A 20791-nucleotide genomic window follows, 5' to 3' on the forward strand; every position below is an offset into this window, starting at 1 on the left:
TGAAGCTGAGGCCCTCTAATTCCCCACCTCCCCCCAAAAATGCTAGTTTATCTTGGTATCTTTCCTTTCCTACTCATGCCTTGTTCCAAAATGCCATGTCATGTAATAGGAGCTGGCCTGTGACTTTCAGATTATGGCTATTTTATTCTGTTTATTGAATTTATACACCATTTATACACCATTATACATATCCGGAGGTCTCAGGGTGGTTCGCAGAACAAAATCGAAATATAAAACCACAAAATATATAATCAAAATAAAAACAACCACCCAATAACACACACCCCAAGAAAAACCCCCACATTTTAAAAGGGCATAGGATGTCAAATCAAATCAATTCAAGGCCTGGTTAAAAATGTTTTTGCATAGCATCAAAAGGTGTATAATGAAGGCGCCAGGCGAACTTCCCTGGGGAGAGCATTCCACAGATGGGGAGCCACTGCAGAGAAGGCCCTGTTCTCGTGTTGCCACCCTCCGTTCCTCTTGAGGAGGAGGCACATGAAGGAGGGCCTCAAAAGATATCAGGGTCCGGGTAGGCCCATATTTATAATCAGGTCTCTGCTGCTTTTTCATAGCTCCACAAAATGCAATCCGGAATCTGTACAAAATTGACAAGTCCATGATGATCACTGCGGCTCAAGTAGTAGTAGCAAGACCTGGTGAACCAGAGCTGCCATGTCATGCCCTGCAAACCATCAGCCAGAAGCTAGTGATTTTTTAATTTATTTATTTGGTACAAGAGGCTGGACTAATTTTTTTTAAAAAGGCCAAAGACACCATCCCTTTTAGGAGTCTGAAAATAGTAAACTCCAACAAACTTTATCTTATGTGTACATCAGTGGAAAAATAGTGCAGGAAAAAAAAACAAAAAAGAATGTTAGAAACTTGTGTACGGACTGTGAAGAAAAGACAACAGAAGGCCTGAAACACACACAGGTTCATACTGGAGTGAAGAGGCCAATAATGTAGTGTATCAGTGGATCTCAGTACTTTATATTAATCACAGCACCAACAATTTATTATAAGCATGCAGAAAGGCAGTCAGTCAGACAGATAAGACAGACAGAAAGAGACACGTGAGAGAGATCCCTGAATGGAGCAGAGAATATAATTGAATTTGGAGAAGAAAATGGAGGAAATGAAACACTCTGAATTTTAGCTGCTATATAATGATGGTGGGAAGCCTATCCAGACAATAATAAGCAAGGTTTCTGGCAGTAGTCAAGCTGTGAAATAGCTATATGCAAGTTGGACTTGCAGCGAAGTTCTTGCTGCATATCCTCACCTTAAGGGTATGTTCCTGTTGGTTCCAGCCAGCCATGTCTTCCTGTGGGATACTCCATTCTACCTTCTCCCCTGTTTTCTTCTGTTCTTTCTTCCAAACTGGCAGTCAATTGCGCACGCTCAATCTTCATTGGGACTTTTTTGTTGCTACTTGCTTCGTTAATTTTCAAAAATGTGTGTTATTTTACTTCTGTGGTTGGGAGGGACAGAAGAGTGTGATTTCTCTCACCTTGCTGTGCATTACCTTTACACACAATGAAACCCCTCCAAGCAAGCCCTGTGACTACCAAATGAAAACATCCTAACAGGAATCAAATATAGCCGAAAAGATTTGACCAGAAAACAAAGTTGTGCATGCCTGCGTGTAAAAACTGTATTTATTGAACACTTACATTTTAAAAGAAAGCTTCTTCTTTTTTTAACATTTTTAAAAAAGTGCTCCATGGCCAAGACATAATATACCAAGTTTATCCCAAAGTGAATACAAAAACAAAGAATTTACATTTCAAAACACTAACAACTTTGGGCTCAATTTGTCAGAAATTTCTGTGCAAACCTCGCTGAAATTTAAGCTGCATTTTCCACCTTCGCTTTTTGCAAGGACAGCCTGTGCAAGAAAGGTTTCTGACAAACTGGGCCCAAAATGTATGGTAGGTGGTGGCTAAGTTACATGGTTCATTCACAGGTTCAGAGTGTGTTTCTCGGCTCAATTAGAAATGAATTCGTATTTGTCATTCAAGTTAACTGAGAGGAGAATATTGCTGTACAAGTATGCTCTTCTGAAGTTATTGGGCTCACAATGATAAAAGCCACCCTCCCCCTTTGGTATAAATAGATCATAAATAAATGTACAGCTGCAGCTATGAATACGTTACAACAGCATCTCAAGAGCATATTTTAGAAACTGGCGCTAAAATAACACTTTGGTAAAAAGACACATCAAGGATATCTTGCTGTTTAGCGAAAAGGAGGGGCAGAATCCAGCCAAAGTCAAGTATTTCTTAGTCCCATGTGCTTTACATACTCTTCAACTGAAATCAAGTGCACACTTTGGGTTGGATCATGTCCCACAATTTTTAAAAAAACAATGCTATTTAGTAATGGAACACACCTCAGCAACGATTAAGCACATCTCACCCCCCCACCCCACCCCAGTATTGACAAGGAGGCATTTTGTGGTGCAAAAAGGAATAAATACATCAAAACGTTAAAATACCTTTACCCCATGTATAATGCCTCGGAAATCAGATAACTTATATGACTATTTAGAAAAATACTTCACATCTAACACTTTTTTTAATTGGCTAGACTTTGGGCGCAAGCCAGAGAAATGCAGGTGTTCTGAGTCCAAGAAAAGAAAAGGCACAGGAAAGGAAAGAGAAAAGGATGGAATTTAAGAATTTAGAGCAAGATTCTGCCAAACCTAAGCATGCTAAAATCTCATTGGTTTCATTCTCTTTAAAACCAAGAGGGCTTCAGAGGGCTTAATTTTGGCTGGAACATGCCCTGAGACTATACTCAAGTGTCACCAATTCCAACCAGACGGAAGAGATCCAAGTTGCAGAGATTATGCCCTTATGTACACCACGGTTTTTAAGAAGGGGAAATATTAAATTACCAATAAACCATGTTTAAGGAATACCATCTCAGTCTAAATGTGAGAAAAAGCATCCCCTGGCAGGAAAGGTGCAACCACGAGCCATAATAATAATAATAATAATAATAATAATAATAATAATATTACGGTAGCACTGCCACTCAATTCAATAGGAAGTGAACTGTGTGCAAGAATAGGATACTGTACCAGCAAAGCAACAATGTGTTCAAGTGAGCAGTCCGGTCTATGGCACAAGTTTTCCCTATCCCAAATGTAAAACTTTTTTTTTTTTTGTCAAGGCTCTAAACGACCATCACACTTTGTAAAAAGGAGGGCTACATTTGCAAAGGTACATTACCTATCCGTCGAACCATAATTTGTTTCAAAAATGCACAAACTGAAGGTTGTAGGAAAATATTCTTGCAAATAAACTATATAAAGATAAAATACGCTTTGAAGTTAGTTTTTACATTATTCTATAAAGTGCAGAGAAATCCTTCACACAGGGAACAAACTACCCCCTACGACAACAGGAGAAGTACAGCAGCTTTTGCATAGCATTACTTAAGAGAAAGGTGTTTCCCTTCAATTCTTCAGGATGTAGGCGGTAGAGTCTCTTCTCGTTCTGATTGTTTCTTTGACACCAACAGGGCTGTGTCGGAAATGGTTGAAGGCGCCAAGTCTCCATTGAGAGTATGCCTGGAACAGTATGCTGGTCCTACAAAGAGACAGATCGGGGTTTGTTTTCAACTGTGCCTTTGAAAATGTTGCATTTAGTCATTTTGGCTTGATGGCACATGTTGCACACAAATGTTGTGCTCCATCCTATCCAATGTGCTCAGCACAGAACTCTAGGGTTGGAAGAGATCAACATATGGCTGAAAGAAGCTTCTTAACCCCCCTTCATCTTTCCCTGCTAGACTTTGACAAGCTGGGTGCCTTATATAAAGTCAGACTATTTGACCATCCAGCCCAGTCTTGTCGACCCTGATTGACTCTTCAGAGGTCCTTTTCCAACCTCCAAATGGGGCAGGGCATAAAGAGAAAGGATCTAAGTTCGGCCCAGTAAAAATATACAGGCATGATTTCTTAAAAGTTATTAAGTGGGGCTACTTTGAAAGTGACTTGGAAACTACAACTAATCCAGAACGTGGCCGCTAGACTGGTGACTGAGAGCAGGCACCAGGACCACATAACACCGGTCCTAAACGATCCACATTGGTTCCCAGTATGTTTCCAAGCACAATTCATGGTGTTGGTGCTGACCTTTAAAAGCCTTGTCCCTGTATAATTGAAGGAACATCTCCACCCCCACTGTCTAGCCCAGACACTGAGATCGAGCTCTAAGGGCCTTCTGGTAGTTCCCTCGTTGTGAGATGTGACATGACAGGGAACCAGGCTTCTCGGTAGTGGTGCCCTCCCATCAGATGTCAAGGAGATTAATAACTATACAACTTTTAGAAGACATCTGAAGGCAGCTCTGTATAAGGAAGTTTTTAAAGCTCAATGTCTTATTGTGTTCTTCTATCTGCTGAAAACTGCCCAGAGTGTCTGGGGAAAACCTAGTCAGATGGTAAGAGTACAAATAATAATTTTATTATTATTATTACTAATATTAAAAAGTCTAGAGCAAGTCTCCCAAACCTATTTCCATCAAGCACCAAATGATGAATACTGATATTTAGATAACCCAAATCTCTGAATTTAATTTGTGGTATGTGTGCGCAGAGCAATCACTTGTAGGCAGCACATGTATGTTTAAATGGCCACATTTCCCTATGAGAAAAACAGGTGTGATCATCATTCCTGTATTTACTGTGAAGAAACTCACTCCTATAAACTAACATGCACTTCACAATGGGCAGCAGCATGCCTGTGCTCCTACTTCTTGACACCTACGTTCAAAAAGTATAGATGGAGTCCACGTGGAGGCTCTTGAATGTGCCAAAAGGCAGGATGCAAATTCCTTGAGCACCCAGCTTGGCTAGGGCAATGCAGGAGACTACGTTGCTCGTTTCTGTAGCTGATTTGTTATAGGATAGATAATGGCCGCGGAGTCTTCTATCTCAAAGTAGAACAAGAATCCAACTGAAGCACAAAGATAGTAGAATGCACATGGATACAGCAGAACTTACTGTCTATATCGTCAGGGGGAACATCTACAGAAGGTTCTGGATCTAAGACTGTCCTTCTCCACCTTTGGGATAACCGGTGAGAGGATGAATTTGGTTCTTTTACAGAGTGACTGCTCCTGCAAATGAAACAGCATTGCACATTTCATTACGTGTCCTTAACACCCAAAGTTCTCTCCAGCTCATCTTACCTAATTTTTAAAATGGTCTTTGTTTGGTACACTTTCCTGAAATAAGGTACCGAAAAAGATTAAAGAGAGACAGGAGTTCTGTACATGGAAGGGATCTCCATGAGCATCTACTCACAAGAGGAGACCATCTTGTGTCATGTACTTGTGCTCTTTCTGAGAATCTCCTGCATGATAGGGCATTGGTAAGGATAGATGTATAAGAGGCATGGGCAGGGCTTTGTGTTAAATCGGGAATGGCTGGTGGTGCTGAAGCATTTGATTTTAAAAGAAAACGTATGCCCCAGATTCAGTACCCAAGGTGATTCAAAGAAAATTAAACAGAAAGCAACCCAATGAAGTTAAAACAATGCAAAACAATTTCTTGAATAGGCAGGCAAACAATCCAAAATCAACCCCCAGAATCAACTAAGTAATAGTCGTGGGGTTGGATCCGGATTTGCCCTTTGGAGAAATAAAGAGCTCTTTCCGTTAGTGTAAGCGAGTGAGATCCAGCAGAGGCTCTCACTGGAAGATCCAGCAGAAGGCCATTTCTCCCTTCCCTCTGAAATCCCCACAGTGCCACCTCTCCCGTTTTTTCTGCAGGGTCCATAACCCTCTGAAACATGCTTTTTTTAGGGGGGGGGCATAGGGAAAAACAAATGAACAAAAAATCCCTTCTCCTGTCCTTCCCTTTCTTTCATAGAGCGCAGCACTGTTGCAATGTGCCTAGTTAGTTGGTGACCAAGAGTTGAAGGCCCAGGCTCAGAAAAACACCTCTACAGAGGATAGGTGCGATGATAAAACTGGGATGGAGAGGACCATGTATGCCACCTTTGGCTTCTTGGAGGAAAAAGGCGTTATCTAAAAGAAACGTAAATATATAGATAAACAAGAGCTGTAACCAAGGCTGGTTCTTGGCTACAACTGGTGGTTAGTGAGAACAGAACTTAAACACAAGTTTAAGTCCTGGTTCAGATGACATGCTATGCCAAACCTTGGTTTAGTGTGACAAAGCAATAAATAAAAAGTACCAGAGAGAAGCATGCTATCTGTCAGCTCCAGGAACCTGAATTTTTGTGCAAAATTCAGCTTTCTGTGGGTGGTATTCAACAACTAAATTTTACTCATAGTAGATCCATTGAAGTGAATGGACCTGACTTTACCATGCTCATTCATTTCAATGGGTCTGGCTCTGAGTGAAACTTGGCTGAATACCATCCTGCGAGTTTAGATTAACCAGGAAACAGATAACTGCTTTTTTATTTGAGACGATATGGGGCTTCATATAATAATAATAATAATAATGAAGAACCTTTCTATTTATTGGTTGGCTGGTTGGTTTCCAGACTTTAAAAAGTAATACGTTCGCCATTTTGTACTTACCTCTCTGGATTACAAGTACCTGGGTGGCTAACAGAACGTTTCATCTAGAAAGTAATTTTAAAACAAAACAGGTTATTACATGCTTCCTAATTTTTTGTTGGTTATCTGTATCTTAAGGACGATGCTTTCTTTAATAAAGGAAAAAAATAAGGGAGGGATTGGGTGGGTGTTTGTTTTATATTGAAGCGGGTAATTTTAAACATAGGATGCTGTCTCGCATAGAGTCAGACCACTGGTCATCTAGCTTAGTATTGCCTACACTGAACTGGCCAAACAATTAAATCACGGTGTAGCAAACAATTATCAGTAATATCCAAGGCAAGTTGACCGAGTACAACAATGTGATGTCAATATAAACAATATAATCTATACACAACATTGAACAGTACCAAATGTACAGAAATCTTATAAATCTCTGAAAGTCACAAATTATGCACTCTTGATGGATTTTCTTGAAAACATAGAACCAAATAAACATAACTGTACATTTGATTTTGCAGAGTGTTTCCTTGGATATTACTACAATGAATTAGCAGCAGCTTTCCTGGAATTCAAACAGGAAATTGCCCAGCCCTACTTATTTATTTCATAAAATTTATAAACCTCTTGATTGCAAAAAAATTAAAAAAAATAAACCCCCCAAACCCTCAAAGCAGTGAATATGTTGAGGACTGGACCAGGGTGCAACCTCCTGTGTACAACAAAGCAGATGTTCTATCCTGGCCTCCCTTTTGGAGGAAGGGCCAGGTTAAAAACAGAAATACATAAAATAAAACAATAAACATAGATCCAGTGTGGCCAGGTGGTTAGAGAGTGCTAACTAAGGCTGGGGGGTGGCCAGAGTTCGAATCCCCATTCATCCACAAAGCTCCATGGGTAATTTTGGGCTCTTGGCCTACCTCACAGAGTAGCTGTGAGGATAAAACAGGGAGGAGCCATGTAGGCCGCCCCAGAGCTTCTAGGAGGGAAGGCTGGAGAAAAATGACAAACGTATTTTTGCTCACAAATAAATCCCACTGACATTATTGGGCCCTGAAAGGCCTCACTGACTACCCCAAAACATATCCAAGTTTGCTTCCATACACACATGCAGCCAGGCACTTGCAGACACTTCAAAATGTAAACACTTATTTCCTGGATCACAGCCTTAATTACTCTTGCAGCCTTAATTACTCTTGAGAGAGGATCAACTCAATGACTTGGGAAAAGCTGACTATGGCAGTTTAGGGGAACCTCTCCTTCTGAAAACCATCCCACCACCATACTCTCTCAAATTCTCTCCAGCCTGCGGGGGGGGGGGGGAGAGATATTTAAAAATGTCCAACCATTTGCACAGGTGAAGGCGACACAGGAGAAACTAAAGGATCCGGATGAGGCAACTGAAACATCTCTGGCTTGAACTTGGCATTTGCTATTTTCACACATTCTTCGAGGGTCGTGATGAACGTGTCACAGGTAGCGCTGAGCAAGGAGGACGCTTCGTTCATATTCTGGAAACACGGGAAGCAATTGAGAAAGGTGAATTCACTTAACATTTGTTGCCCGGTAAAAGCTTTTTGGTGAAACAAGAGACGCTGGCTGGGCAACACGTCAACTCTTTAATGAACTGCAAGCTTGTGTAGCATTCTTCTTGGCTCGTATTTTAGACTAACTCTGAGGAACATTCAGCATTTGGGTAAAGCATTATCCTTGACTACTGGCAACACTGCCTGGGGCTGATGGTGTCCCAACAGCCTCTGAAGGGGCCACAGATTTCATATCCCTGCTGTAAAGGCAGACAGAGACATAAAAGTAGGCCAAAACTCCGCTGGTGTTTCTGTTGTGGTGTAACAATTTTCTCTGGTGCAACGGAAGGATGAGCATTTTCATTTGCGAATGCCAAGGGCCTGAAATTCCTGCTAACCAGGGTGGATAATAAAAAATAAAAAATTGGATTTTTTAAATTAAAATCAGATTTTTAAAATAAAATGCTTTTGGAGGAAAAAATTTTCTAGTTTTCTATTTAATTTACATTAAAGTCAAAAGACTATTAATCAGGAAATAAGGATCTGTTTAAGTTTTTCATGTGTGCTAAAATTCAGTCTAAGGTTTTTTTTTAAAAAAAAAGATGTTTAACCACATCAGTTAACAAACATGGATACATATGCTATAATGTTATTGTTTTAGTTAAATAAATTGTTTAAATTGTTATTAAGGGAATGGTTATTTTTCTCCTTCCAATAAAGTACAGCAGAAAAGTTGTCCAAATATAAAGTTAACTTATTAAACCTCACAATAATTTCATAATTAACGCTGTATGTATTTCAAACAGTATAACCAAATCAGAAATTTTTTATATAACTATAAAAACTACTCTGAAAATTTATTGTTCCAAAAATGAAGCCTTCATCTGGTTGTAAATATTAAGATTATACCAGCAAGAATAAGTCTTTCTGTAAAAAAAAATAAAAATTAAATCAAGTCTTACTGACTAGTGATTTAAATCAAATCCAACCTGCTGCTAACTGTGCAGTCCTATGCGAGTCTACTCAGAAGCAATCTCTCTTGAGTTCAGTGGGACTTGCTCCCAGGCAAATGCGTACAGGACTACAGCCTCTGTTTCACACCCACTGTTTCAACAATCCGGTGCTGTTTCGCTATTTTCACCTAATGCCATTTTACCAATTGTTGCTGCTCTTTCTGCTTGTTTTTTGCCTGCCTTTTGCAATTAAGTTTTCTACTATTTATTTTGCTGTTTCATATTGATCTCTGTAGGTAATTTTATTTGTGCGGGCCCCTTTCAGTAGACCTGGAGATGAAAGAGTGATGTGTTTTTAATATTTATCTAAGCATTTACATGCTGCCCCATAACAAAGTTCTGTGGGTGACTCACAATAAGTAAGTCAGAAAACAATCTAAATAGGAAGTCGTGAAATCAAAAGCAACCTAAATACAACAGGAAGATAAAAACACACCAACAACTCCAAAGTTAAAAACACAGATTTAAAAACTTGAGAAGACCAGACTAAATAGGCCATTTAATATATACATAAACCAAAAGTAATTATTGAAACTAAAGAGTTGTATTTGGGCCCTACTGGACAAAGTGGTGGGTCCAACTTAATGTTGAGGCTTCTCCTCCCAATCCAAAATGAATAATATTGATTAAAAAAATGATCCGATACCTCAATGCTGGGTGACAAGTGATTTTCATCATGGTGAACGTATTCTTGGATTGTATGGACCTGCTGCATTAGAAGGTCACAGTAGAGACGAAGCTCAGACATTTTGGTTTTCAGAGATTCATTGGTTTCATTAACTTCTGCAAGGACATTGGGAAGCAGAAACTTCACTGGTCAGGTACGTGAGTTCCCGTGACAAGTTTTAAGATGTAGGCATTTACAGTGGTACCTTGGTTCTCAAAACGCTTTGGTTCCCAAACGCCAAAAACCTGGAAGTAAGTGTTCCGGTTTTCGAACGTTTTTCGGAAGCCGAACGTCCGATGCAGCTGTCGACTATTGTTTCCAGCGCACCTGCACCGATCAGAAGCTGCACCTTCGTTTTTGAACATTTCGGAAGTCAAACGGACTTCGGTAACGGATTAAGTTTGGCGCTTTTGTTTTTGCTGCTTATTTTGCATTTTTGTTTTTGAGGCTTTTTCAGTTCATTTGTTTTTGTGACTGTGTGGAACCCAGTACAGCTACTGATTGATTGATTGTGTCACTGTGGAAATGGACAAAAGCCCCCCATCCAAACAATGACTATCATCAGTGCAGTAAGAAAAAATAATACTTTTAATTTTTATCATCTACAATACTGTCTTGTTTATTTTATAGTATAGTACATTGATTATTGGGGACGCGGGTGCCGCTGTGGTCTAAACCACAGAGCCTAGGGCTTGCCTATCAGAAGATCGGAGGTTCGAATCCATGCGATGGGGTGAGCTCCTGTTGCTCTGTCCCAATTCCTGTCCACCTAGCAGTTCAAAAGCACGTCAAGTGCAAGTAGATAAATAGGTACTGCTCCAGCGGGAAGGTAAACAGCGTTTCCATGCGCTGCTCTGGTTTCGCCAGAAGCAGCTTAGTTATGCTGGCCACATGACCCAGAAAAACCATCTGCGGACAAACACTGGCTCCCTTGGCCAGTAAAGCGAGATGAGCGCCACAATCCCAGAGTTGTTTGGATCTGGACTTAACTGTCAGGGGTCCTTTACCTTTACAGTGATTATTGCTTTCATTTTATGGCTCAAAGGTCTCATTAAATAGTAAGATTCATGTTAAATTGCTGTTTTAGGGTTTGCATTTTTAAAGTCTGGAACAGATTAATCCGTTTTGCATTACTTTCTATGGGAAAGCGCACCTTGGTTTTGGAACACTTTGGTTTTGGAACGGACTTCCGGAATGGATTTTGAGAACCAAAGTACCACTGTATATTCCTTTAAACAAAAGGAATGTCTGACTTTTTTTATTATTATTATTATTATTATTATTATTATTATTATTATTATTTACATTTGTAAGTCGCTTTATACAACAACAACAAATGTCTCCAACTGACTTGACTTAAGATAAAATCCAAACAGGAGCCAGGGCCAATGAGCCAACTAATTTTTGCTCTGTCCCCATCCTCCTCCTATGATGGCAACACTGAGACTAAGGAGGAGGAATCTGGTCACCAGGACCACTGTCTAGACTGGATGTAAATAAGAAGATAGGCAGGTGATGGTTGGCTAAGGGCAGACTGAGGTAGCTGGGGCAGGGCCCTATCCACCCTAACTGACCAGCCTCCACTCACCGTGTGCAGGGCCCATCTTGTCTTTTAATATCTCTAGGGTGCTTAGAAAATACTATGGGCTTTGCTAGTGTTAAGAAATAATAATGTAAGGAGCTGTAAACCTCAAAACCCCTCGAAAGTGTGCCACCTACTGCCATAAATAATTACTTTACATTTGATGGGCATTTGACCGATAACTACAGTAGTTAAAAACCAGGTGTTTTTAATAGGTTGTTTTTGCTTTTGCTTTTTGTAAAAAAGAAATATGAGTACCTTTTTCTTTTTTTGTTCTGGTGTCTGCCAAACAGGCTTTTGAGCTCCCCAGGGCTACCAGCCACCGCTGTCGTTCAGCTGCATTAACGGCTTTCATGTAGAAATGCTGTTCCCCTGGGATGATTAACTCTATCCTGGTGCTGTCGGTCGGATGAACTTGCGACAGGGGCGAGATAAATTAGAAGCACAGATTTTTCAAAGATTGCCTGGAATTACAGAGTTGGGACTTCCCAGTTACGACTGTCCTACTTCCAATATCTTGCCACTGTGATCCACCTGGTCACCTCCAGGCTTGATTATAGTAACTCACTCTACACAGGGCTGCCCTTGAAGCTGACCCAGAAACTCCAGCGGGTGCAGAATGCCGTGGTGAGGCTCCTTACGGGGTCCTCGCCGCAGGATCACATTCACCCAGTGCTATACCAGCTGTACTGGCTCCCGGTGGAGTACAGGATGAGGTTTAAGGTGCTGGTTTTAACCTTTAAAGTCCTATACAGCCTAGGATCCTTGTAAGCTATGGGACCGCCTCTCCTGGTATGCCCCACAGAGGACCTTACAGTCAGCAAATAATAACGTTTTGGAGGTCCAGAGCCTCAGGGAGATTAGACCCAGCCTGGTGGAACACTCTGTCACAAGAGACCAGGGCCCTGCGGGATTTGACATCTTTCCGCAGGGCCTGCAAGACGGAGCTGTTCCGCCAGGCCTTTGGTAAGGGTTCAGTCTGACTCCCTCTCCCCTTTCATAAGAACCTGCATGAAAGTGGCCTCCCAATTTTTCTCACAGGCTCATATAAGTTCAGCACAAACAGTTGGGCCTGGTAAGCATTTAAGGTCCCCAACCCTAATCTGCGGGTTGCCATCTGATTGGATTTTATTCTGATCCTGATCTGATTTTAGGACGTATTTTAATTGATTGCCTGATTTTATGTTAACGTGTTATACATTTGATGTTAGCCGCTCTGAGTCCGGTTTTGGCTGGGAAGGGAAGGGTAATCATCATCATCATCATTATTATTATTATCATCATCTAGTATATCAGTCCAGCATACAGTGGTACCTCGGGTTAAGTACTTAATTCGTTCTGGAGGTCCGTACTTAACCTGAAACTGTTCTTAACCTGAAGCACCACTTTAGCTAATGGGGCCTCCTGCTGCTGCTGCGCCGCAGGAGCCCGATTTCTGTTCTCATCCTGAAGCAAAGTTCTTAACCTGAAGCACTATTTCTGGGTTAGCGGAGTCTGTAACCTGAAGCGTATGTAACCCGAGGTACCACTGTATTGTTCTCACTGCCGCCAAGCAGATGCCTTTGAGGAAATCTGCAAGCAAAACCTGAGCACAACAGGGCTCTCCCCATGGGCAATTCCAAGCAATTGGTATTCAGAGGCAATGCTGCCTCTGACAGTGGAGGTAGAATATAGCCATTGGGTGGAATTCAACGTTGCACTCTTCCAATCCCATGTGGATAGCTCAGTTGGTTACAGCATGGTGCTGGTAACACCAAGGTTGCAGGTTCGATCCCCTGGGTCCCTTTCAACTCTACAGTTCTAGGATTCTATATCCTAATCTTTCCAGCAGCACAAGCATTCCAGCCTGCCAGATGGAACAATACCCTCTCCCCTGCACTATTCTGGGGGGTTCTCACACACCCCGCCCACCCCAGAAGCCTATTTCAGGGGGCGTGGGGGGCAAAGAGGAGGAAAGCCCCACTGAAAAAGCAGAAGTCCAGGGTGGTTAGGTGAATCCTGCCCATTGCATATCCACTGTTAGTCATACTCAGCATAGACCCATTGAAATTAAGGGACCTGACTAATCTAGGTTCATGAATTCCAATGGTCTACTCTGAGTGGCACAACCACCAGATATAACCCACAGTTTTTCACCTGATGAAGGAAGACAAAGGCAGCAGAGCCTCTCTGGGTGATTCTGGAGAACAGCGGGGTGACATTGGGCAAGAAAGAGGCGGGAGGAAAACCCAAAAAAATGAAGTAGCAAAGGGAGAAGAAGACCCTCAATTACTGGACCTGTGACTATATACAGTAATGACATTTGTACTTGTACTAGGCGTCAAGCTGATGCTTGAAATAATCGGCTTATTTTGCAAAGTCTGCCTAGCAGGACTGGGCGATATATCCTCCAAACCGTTTTGAAGTCCATATTGTGATACCGGTTTCATAGTTTTTGTCCCAGCAATATATCGCGAATCATTATGTGTGTGCGTGCGCGCAAAAATCACAATGTGGTAAAAACTGTGAAGCCAGCCAACGCTGGCTCCATAGCTCCATCCTTATTTCAGAAATTGTGATATATCGGTATATCATGATGTTTAGCTGGTGATATATTGCAATATTGAAAACCAGATATCGCCCAGCCCTACTGCTCATGTTAGATACCTCAGCCTAGAAGGTAAGGAGAGTTTTCTTATTGAGAGAGCCTACCTTTGATTTCACACACTGCCATCTTTATGCTGCCTTTGCTGCCTTTGCAAACATCATCCTGCGAATCGTAGTAAGACAATATCCCGTTATCAAGAACAAACCAGCGAGGCTGCCAGCCTAGGGAAACAGTGCAAACAGAAAAACAACAACATTAATCTGCTTTGTTTCAAAATGCAATTATCACACACAAGCAACAGCACCGTTCCTCAGTTTAGACCCCTTAGTTGTAAGCAAGATTTAAGTCTGTTTATGTAATCTTCAAAATCAAAACACACACATTAATAACATACAAATATGAATCCACATTTCCCAGACGACTGTATCTTTGCCAGCTCTGTCAAAGTCCCGTACTATTTTTAAAAACTCAAGAAATAATTGATGCTATTTGACTAAGTTATAGTAAGAGAAAATCCACTGAAATCAGTGGACAAGTCACATACTGACCAACTTAAATCCACTTATTTATTTGAGTCTACCCTGAAAATGACTTAGTTAGTTAAGGTAGTGGGGAACCCTTTGCCCTCCAAATGTCACTGAACTAAACTCCCATCATCTACAGAAAGCATGGCCAGGGATGCTGGGAGTTGATGTTAAGCAATACCGGGGGTGGGGATATATTGGGTACCAACTAGCACTTTTGGTTGTTCAGATACTATCAGTAAGATGTAAGAACATAATGATAAAATTCAGTTTAGTCACTATTCTGTGGGCCACTGTGCTGGCACAGCAGCACAAATCAGGATGAAGGCACCAAACACCAGTACAAGTGGGAATTTTTAAAATGTTTGGTGTTTTATTATGTTTATATATTTGCTGGAAGCACCCCAGAGTGGCTAAGGCAACCCAACCAAATGGGCAGGGTATAAATATAATTGTTGTTATTGTTATTATTATTATTCTGTGTCCTGGGCTTGTGACTGCTCCTGTCTCCAACATGCACGAAGTTACTAGCATGGCACTGGTAAAGGCAGTCAAGGGATGAAGATGGGCAATGGTCCCCCAATGTAGCTCTAATGAACAAAGCTGTGGAATCTGTTTAGATCTGCATTTGGGGTGGGGAGTGGAATTGGCATATACAGTGGAACTTAATCCGATCCGGGAATCCGTTCGACTCCCGAATCCGTTCGCAAACCAAGGAGCAGCTTCCGATTGGCTGCAGGAGCTTCCTGCATTCAAGCGGAAGCCGCATTGGGTGTCTAGCTTCCCAAAAACGTTCGCAAACTGGAACACTTACTTCCGGGTTTGCAGCGTTCGGGGGCCGATTTGCTCGGTAACTAAGCCATTTGGGAACCAAGGTTTGACTGTACACAAGCAGGATGCCTTGTTCGGATGGAAACTGAACCAGTTTAATCAGCAGACTAATTAATGTGTCCGTTAATCAATGGGAGGAAAAATTTTAATTGATAAGACAGAATTCAGGGCACACTTTGGGAGGGGGTGTCTCTTTTTATTCCCACATGCAAAAATACCACCCTGTGTTGAAAATACAATATTTAATGTGTACTGTATTTTTTTTAAAGTGATTTATCATGAGACATAGATCTGTAACTAGTAGACAACCCTAGCAATATGCTGAAGTCCCTGATCACAAATGCAGAGAGTGGAGGGACAGAATCTGAGTGTGTCCTTTTTCCCCACTGGCAAGGGGCAGGTAGTTGAGTACTGTAGTGCTTTAAACAACGAAAAGATCAAGAGGGAGATGTAAAGGATGTAGATTTCACAGCTCTGTGCCTGTTAATTCATGCACAACAAAGCTGATAAGGAAAAAGGATAGCTCACATTTACCAGCTGCTTTTAGGAGCATATGAGATTAAATCTGTAAGTGCATTTAAAGCACTAAGCCGACACATCTGTCTCGCAAGTCACTGATATCTCCACCTAAAGGAAGGCTCTATGAATCTGGTATGACAGCCTGTCTGAACAATACAATGGTACAAGTGTACATTTGGCACTGGAGGAGAAAATGCACAGTTACTACAAGGAAACCCAATCTTATAAGCAAGAACTGTCCGCATTACAGCCGAGTGTTTTGTCCGCCATGTGTTCCAACCAGTCAAGATCTATTCATGGAAACAATGACATTCCTGAAGGAAAGCACATAGGTGAGTATCACTACAGATCATAAAAAACCCCTAAATCTGGTGCATGCCACAGCGCAACAGACGCTACTTCCCAGTGGAGTGTTTTTTGCCACCTGCAAATGTGCTTTGGTCAAAACAGTATGAGGAAATATGATAAAGAATGTATGGGTTAATGATCCAAGACAAATCAATTCGCAAGTTCAAAAAGACAGACCTTGCTATCTAAGCATATTGCAGGAATTTGAACTTGATTCAAGTTGAGAAGAATGAGAAAGGAACTGCAGAATTAAACAAAGTCAGTGGTGCTGCAGTTAAGGTAAAGACCTGATGAAGAAGCTTATGGAACTCATACGGGATCTGCTGCAATGGAACAAAACAGCCCTGTTTTTCTGGCAAGTAAGAAAGCCTTTTCAACAGAATAAAAGGAAACAGCATCCTTTGCTGTCCCAGTGGCCAGCCCTGTAAAATGAGAGAACAAACTGGGACGAATGAATAAATCAAATAACATCCTCATGAGTTGGTGGAATTTATTCAATGATTCATTCTACTTGCCCTCTATTATCTCTTTATGCTTTAAAGTGCAAATGTATTTTCAGCAAGTATTTCACTTGTATACTCCTTTAAATTAATAACCTACTCAAGAAAATTTTTGTAGAGTGTTCTCTCTTATCTCATTGCACAACGTTTGTACACCCAGTCCTTATCTAGCGAAAGTTGGTTACAGACACAGCTTCTTCGGAAAGGCCCAAAAATTATTAAAGTAAAAAAATGACAAGCTGAAACAGTGCTAGTAGAATATAAAATTTCTCCAGTATGATTTATTTTTAAAAAACAAAAACCTCAGTATCTACCAGTTTGGGATGAACAGATCTATTTTCTGCCTTGGTCAATTTTGCATGTGTTTTTTCCATAGTCTGGCTCTGTCCATTTCTATATTAATCTGCAACTTTTTTCCATTCAGAAATTAATATTTAAATGTGCACTTAAGTATGTACCTTATCACAATATGCATATTTAAATACCTATTTTAATTTCAGTGTTACATTTCTAAATGTATTCTGTCCTAAAGTATGCATTTTGATACGTTTTCCGGGTGGGAAAGTATATTGCAAAATTTGGAAATGTACAAAATCCCAAGGATAATTTATGGTGTGATCCGTGTATTAGCCTAGGGATTCCAAATTAGGTCAGTCTGCTTAAAAAAAATCAGACCAACTATTGTGAATAATCAGCATGCCTTGCATGGTTGTCTTGCCAGCGGGGATAGTTTAGTGGGTGGGTGGGTAGGGGCGTGGAGGCTGCAATGCGAATGGTCTTGCCTCCCACAAATCAAAACTGCAAGACCCGACCACCAGCCATCATTATCAGCAGAATCAATCATTCGTCTAGGTTTTCAGTCATGTATTGATATGACACACCAGCTGCAGCCATAGTTATCGAGCATGACTGTATACATACACAAACATCTATATGGCTGGCAGGCAGGCAGGCAGTCACAAGCCATTCCTTCCTAACCAATCTCCCCCAACTAGCTACTTCCTCCTCAACATTCCACCGGCCAAATCAACCCAAGCAATCCTTGTTGCCTTGGAGCTTGCCTGTTTCATTATATTTTTGTATACATTTTTAAGTTGCATTTTTTAAAAAAAAATATCCATTTTTGAAAGCTACCCTGAGAATTTCACGGAAGAGAAAGATATAAAACGAACAAATAACAACTTGTGCTACTTTCTTCCCCTGCATTTCTGCCAAGTGATGGCTCCCACATCTTACTAGCATATTGTGACAAGGAGGGCCAAATATCTATTGTATTCTCAACATACCTGCACAGCAGGGGTTCTTTTTCATTCACATCTACTTGCTTCCTTGAACTGCCCCAAAGCTATCTTTGAATGTCAAGGTTCATCACCAGGGTCTTATTTGTTCAAATAGCACCGTATGTGTGCTGGGGCTGCTTACAAAGAAGGAGAAGACAAATCTACTCCAGAGGGCTTACAATCAATGGAAGTGGAGTGAAGTGAGGGAAAACATGAGATTATTTCTGTTAGGCTTAGTTACTGCAGGGTATTGGCTCTATGGGGTTGTTCTGATAGCGCCATAGAACAAGTATATGAAATGTTGTCTGTCCTTTCAGACAAGATACCCTCTCTGTCTACATTCAACAGAGTTTGCTGTGGTCATGTGAAGTCTCTAAATTTGCCGAAGGGGCCTGGGTATAATTAAATGTCATATCATGCTAGAGATCAAATAGTGTCACGTTAGGAATTATGGCTGGGGCAACCCTACAAAATGCTTCCGAACCCTACTGTACCTTTTACTGTAATTATTTTTCAAACGTTTCCTTCTGTTACTTCCCCCACCCCCAGCCATGCAATGCAACTCCAAGACCTCTTTTATCTGTCAGCGGCCATATCTGCCATTATCTCTGCGTGCAGCCTTATTTACTCAGCCAAGTTGCTAAATTTAAAGCAGGGAAGCCACTGTTAAAAGCACAGGCAAACAGAGTGCAACTTTAATTACACCTGCAGTCACCATATATATTTTGGGTAAGAGCTCTTGAGATAGGATGATAGATAATAAAAGAGGGAAGCTCTGGTGAGAACCTAGATGTGATGAAGGCAGCCAATTTGCCCTTTAATTGTCTGCTATGTTTGCTTTTAAAATTGGCAGGTGAAACTTGGTAGAACCAAGGCAGGGAACCTGTTTCAGCACGAAAGCCACATTCCACTCAGGAGACACAAGCCCCAGGGCATAGCCATAGCAAAAAGTGGAGGAAGCAAAGAACGCAAACATCACCTCTGTACAGTAGATGAGCTCACTCATGCACCCTCAGCTACCCTCCATCCCAGGAAGCAAGAGGCATTGTCAGAGTTCAGGAACACATTTCAGCCAGGCAAGAGCACTCAAAGAGGGTGTGACCCAGGACCAGAAAGGGGTGCATCTGGGAGGGAATGGATTGGCCAGGAAAGTCTCAGGGTCCAGACAGAGCAGCTTGGAGGTCCGCACCCAGCTCTCAGGACCTTAGTTCCCCCACCCAAGTCATGGAGCAAAAGGGAAGCCTTTGAAATTCGCCAGACACATTTTGCACCTGACCATCGGCCACTTGTGACCAAGTGAAGCTACCTGATGTCTCTGCCATCTGGACGTGCATGCCTGGGGATCCTTGGATCTTGACTATTTTCACACACTAGCAACACATCCCGCTGAATTTGGCCAGTTATATTTTATCTGCACCATCAGAATGGATTTCAGGAACCCAAAAGTCATACTGAGAAATACGACTTTCGAGCCGTCTGGCAGAAACACGGCAACAAGGCATTCTGCTTTGGCAACTGTAGCCCTGATTTAAGGAGCCATTTGGTGCCAAGCTTATATATCTGAGTTTCTAACACTCCAAAATGGGCATAATATGGGGGAGCCCCCGCCGTTTCCATACACAATTGCCTCTCCTCTCTGCCCTGCGGGGCTGCCATCTATTTTATCCAGTCCAGCTCTAAGATTTCATTTTACTTTTAATTTGCATACCGCCTTTCTATATTACACACATGGCAGCTTACAAGCTGAAGAAACAACAAAATAAACAGCAAAGATCGCACACCTAATAACAACCCGGTATGAAGAGAAACTCATGATGACTTAAAAACAAACGACTTTTATCAAATGAAGCAATATCCCATAATCCATTGGAAGACAATAAGGAAAGATGAGGTAAACTTGGGGGGGGGGGGAATTGATGCACACACAAGCCCCTGTCCTGGAGCACTTTTGGCAGGCAGCAAGGATTGTTTCCCACCCCACATTAAATGCCCATAGACTAGCATGTGTGGGAAGGGGCTCTCAGATTAGGGGGCTGGCAGCACTAGGCCAAACGCAGGAGCTCACGCTTTGAAGCGGCGGCCTCTTGCTTCCCCAGCCCTAGCCAAGTGCGCCTTCCATTCTGCCAGGCAGAAACCCGGTCCAAGCCGCCAGGCAGCCACCCCCAACCCGGAAGCCGGCGCCCGGGCTCCAGCAGCGTCGCCAGGGACGACGACGGAACAACAACGGGCGGGCGGCCCTCGCCCAGGTGCCCAGGGCGCCCCTCACCTGTGATGTAATTGGTCCACTTGTACAGAACTCCTTCCATAGTTCAGCGGCGCGCTTCGCGCAGCATCCTGCTCGCCCTCCTCCGGAGAAAAGGCAGCAGGAACGGCGCGGGCCCTCTCTCCCCTTCGGCGCTCTCGAGCAGACACGGCGGCGGCGGCGGCAACCGGCCCCGCTATGTACATGGACGGCTGGGTGGTTTAGCTTAGCGGGGAAGCAGCGGCAGCCGCCTTCGGGTCCGGCTGGCTTTGGAGGTGCTGCGCGGACTGGGTTGTACGGGCGCGTGCGGCAGGAAGAGGAGCGGCGGAGTCATGCATTGCCTATGCACATCGCAGCCACTGGGGAAACAAAGCGGTTACCAAACCCTCTCGCACAGGCTGCGGCTGCCTCCCTCTTCTCCTCGCCGGCCTCTTTCTTTCTTTTTCTCCTTCCCCTTTTTCCCCTCCCCCCACCTTTCTCGGGCCTTTGCGCTTGGTGCCATTGACCCCGCCGTCTCATTTACTTCCTGGATGAAAGGGGCTGGTGGATGAAACAAAAACAAAAAAAGCAAGCTACGCGCACACGCATTTGGGCTGCTTGCCTCCACCGCCGGTCCGAAAACTCGAG

General features: G+C 42.4%; 1 protein-coding gene across 1 annotated transcript; it reads right to left on the reverse strand.

The window, feature by feature from the left end:
* Positions 1-1632: 1632 nt before the first annotated feature.
* PLEKHA3 (pleckstrin homology domain containing A3) lies at positions 1633-20295 on the reverse strand. Its single transcript, XM_053410195.1, has 8 exons — positions 20189-20295; positions 14025-14141; positions 11592-11747; positions 9731-9867; positions 7892-8056; positions 6567-6610; positions 5017-5132; positions 1633-3599 (listed from the first exon to the last, which is right to left on the reverse strand). The coding sequence occupies exons 1-8, from the start codon at positions 20226-20228 to the stop codon at positions 3475-3477; spliced, it is 900 nt and encodes a 299-aa protein (XP_053266170.1). The 5' UTR covers positions 20229-20295; the 3' UTR covers positions 1633-3474.
* Between the last annotated feature and the right edge of the window lie 496 nt (positions 20296-20791).

The sequence above is a fragment of the Podarcis raffonei genome, chromosome 1, assembly GCF_027172205.1.
Source record: "Podarcis raffonei isolate rPodRaf1 chromosome 1, rPodRaf1.pri, whole genome shotgun sequence".
Lineage (NCBI taxonomy): Eukaryota > Metazoa > Chordata > Lepidosauria > Squamata > Lacertidae > Podarcis > Podarcis raffonei.

Bases quoted from the DNA above. Each gene is read 5' to 3' on its own strand.
- PLEKHA3 (XM_053410195.1), bottom strand. From the start codon at position 20,228: ATGGAAGGAGTTCTGTACAAGTGGACCAATTACATCACAG. The intron at 6,611-7,891 runs GTTGGACATTTT...ATTACTTTCTAG, and splicing joins CGCCTTCACCTGTGCAAATG to ATGAAACGTTCTGTTAGCCA. The intron at 5,133-6,566 runs GTAAGTACAAAA...TTTCATTTGCAG, and splicing joins GGTACTTGTAATCCAGAGAG to GAGCAGTCACTCTGTAAAAG.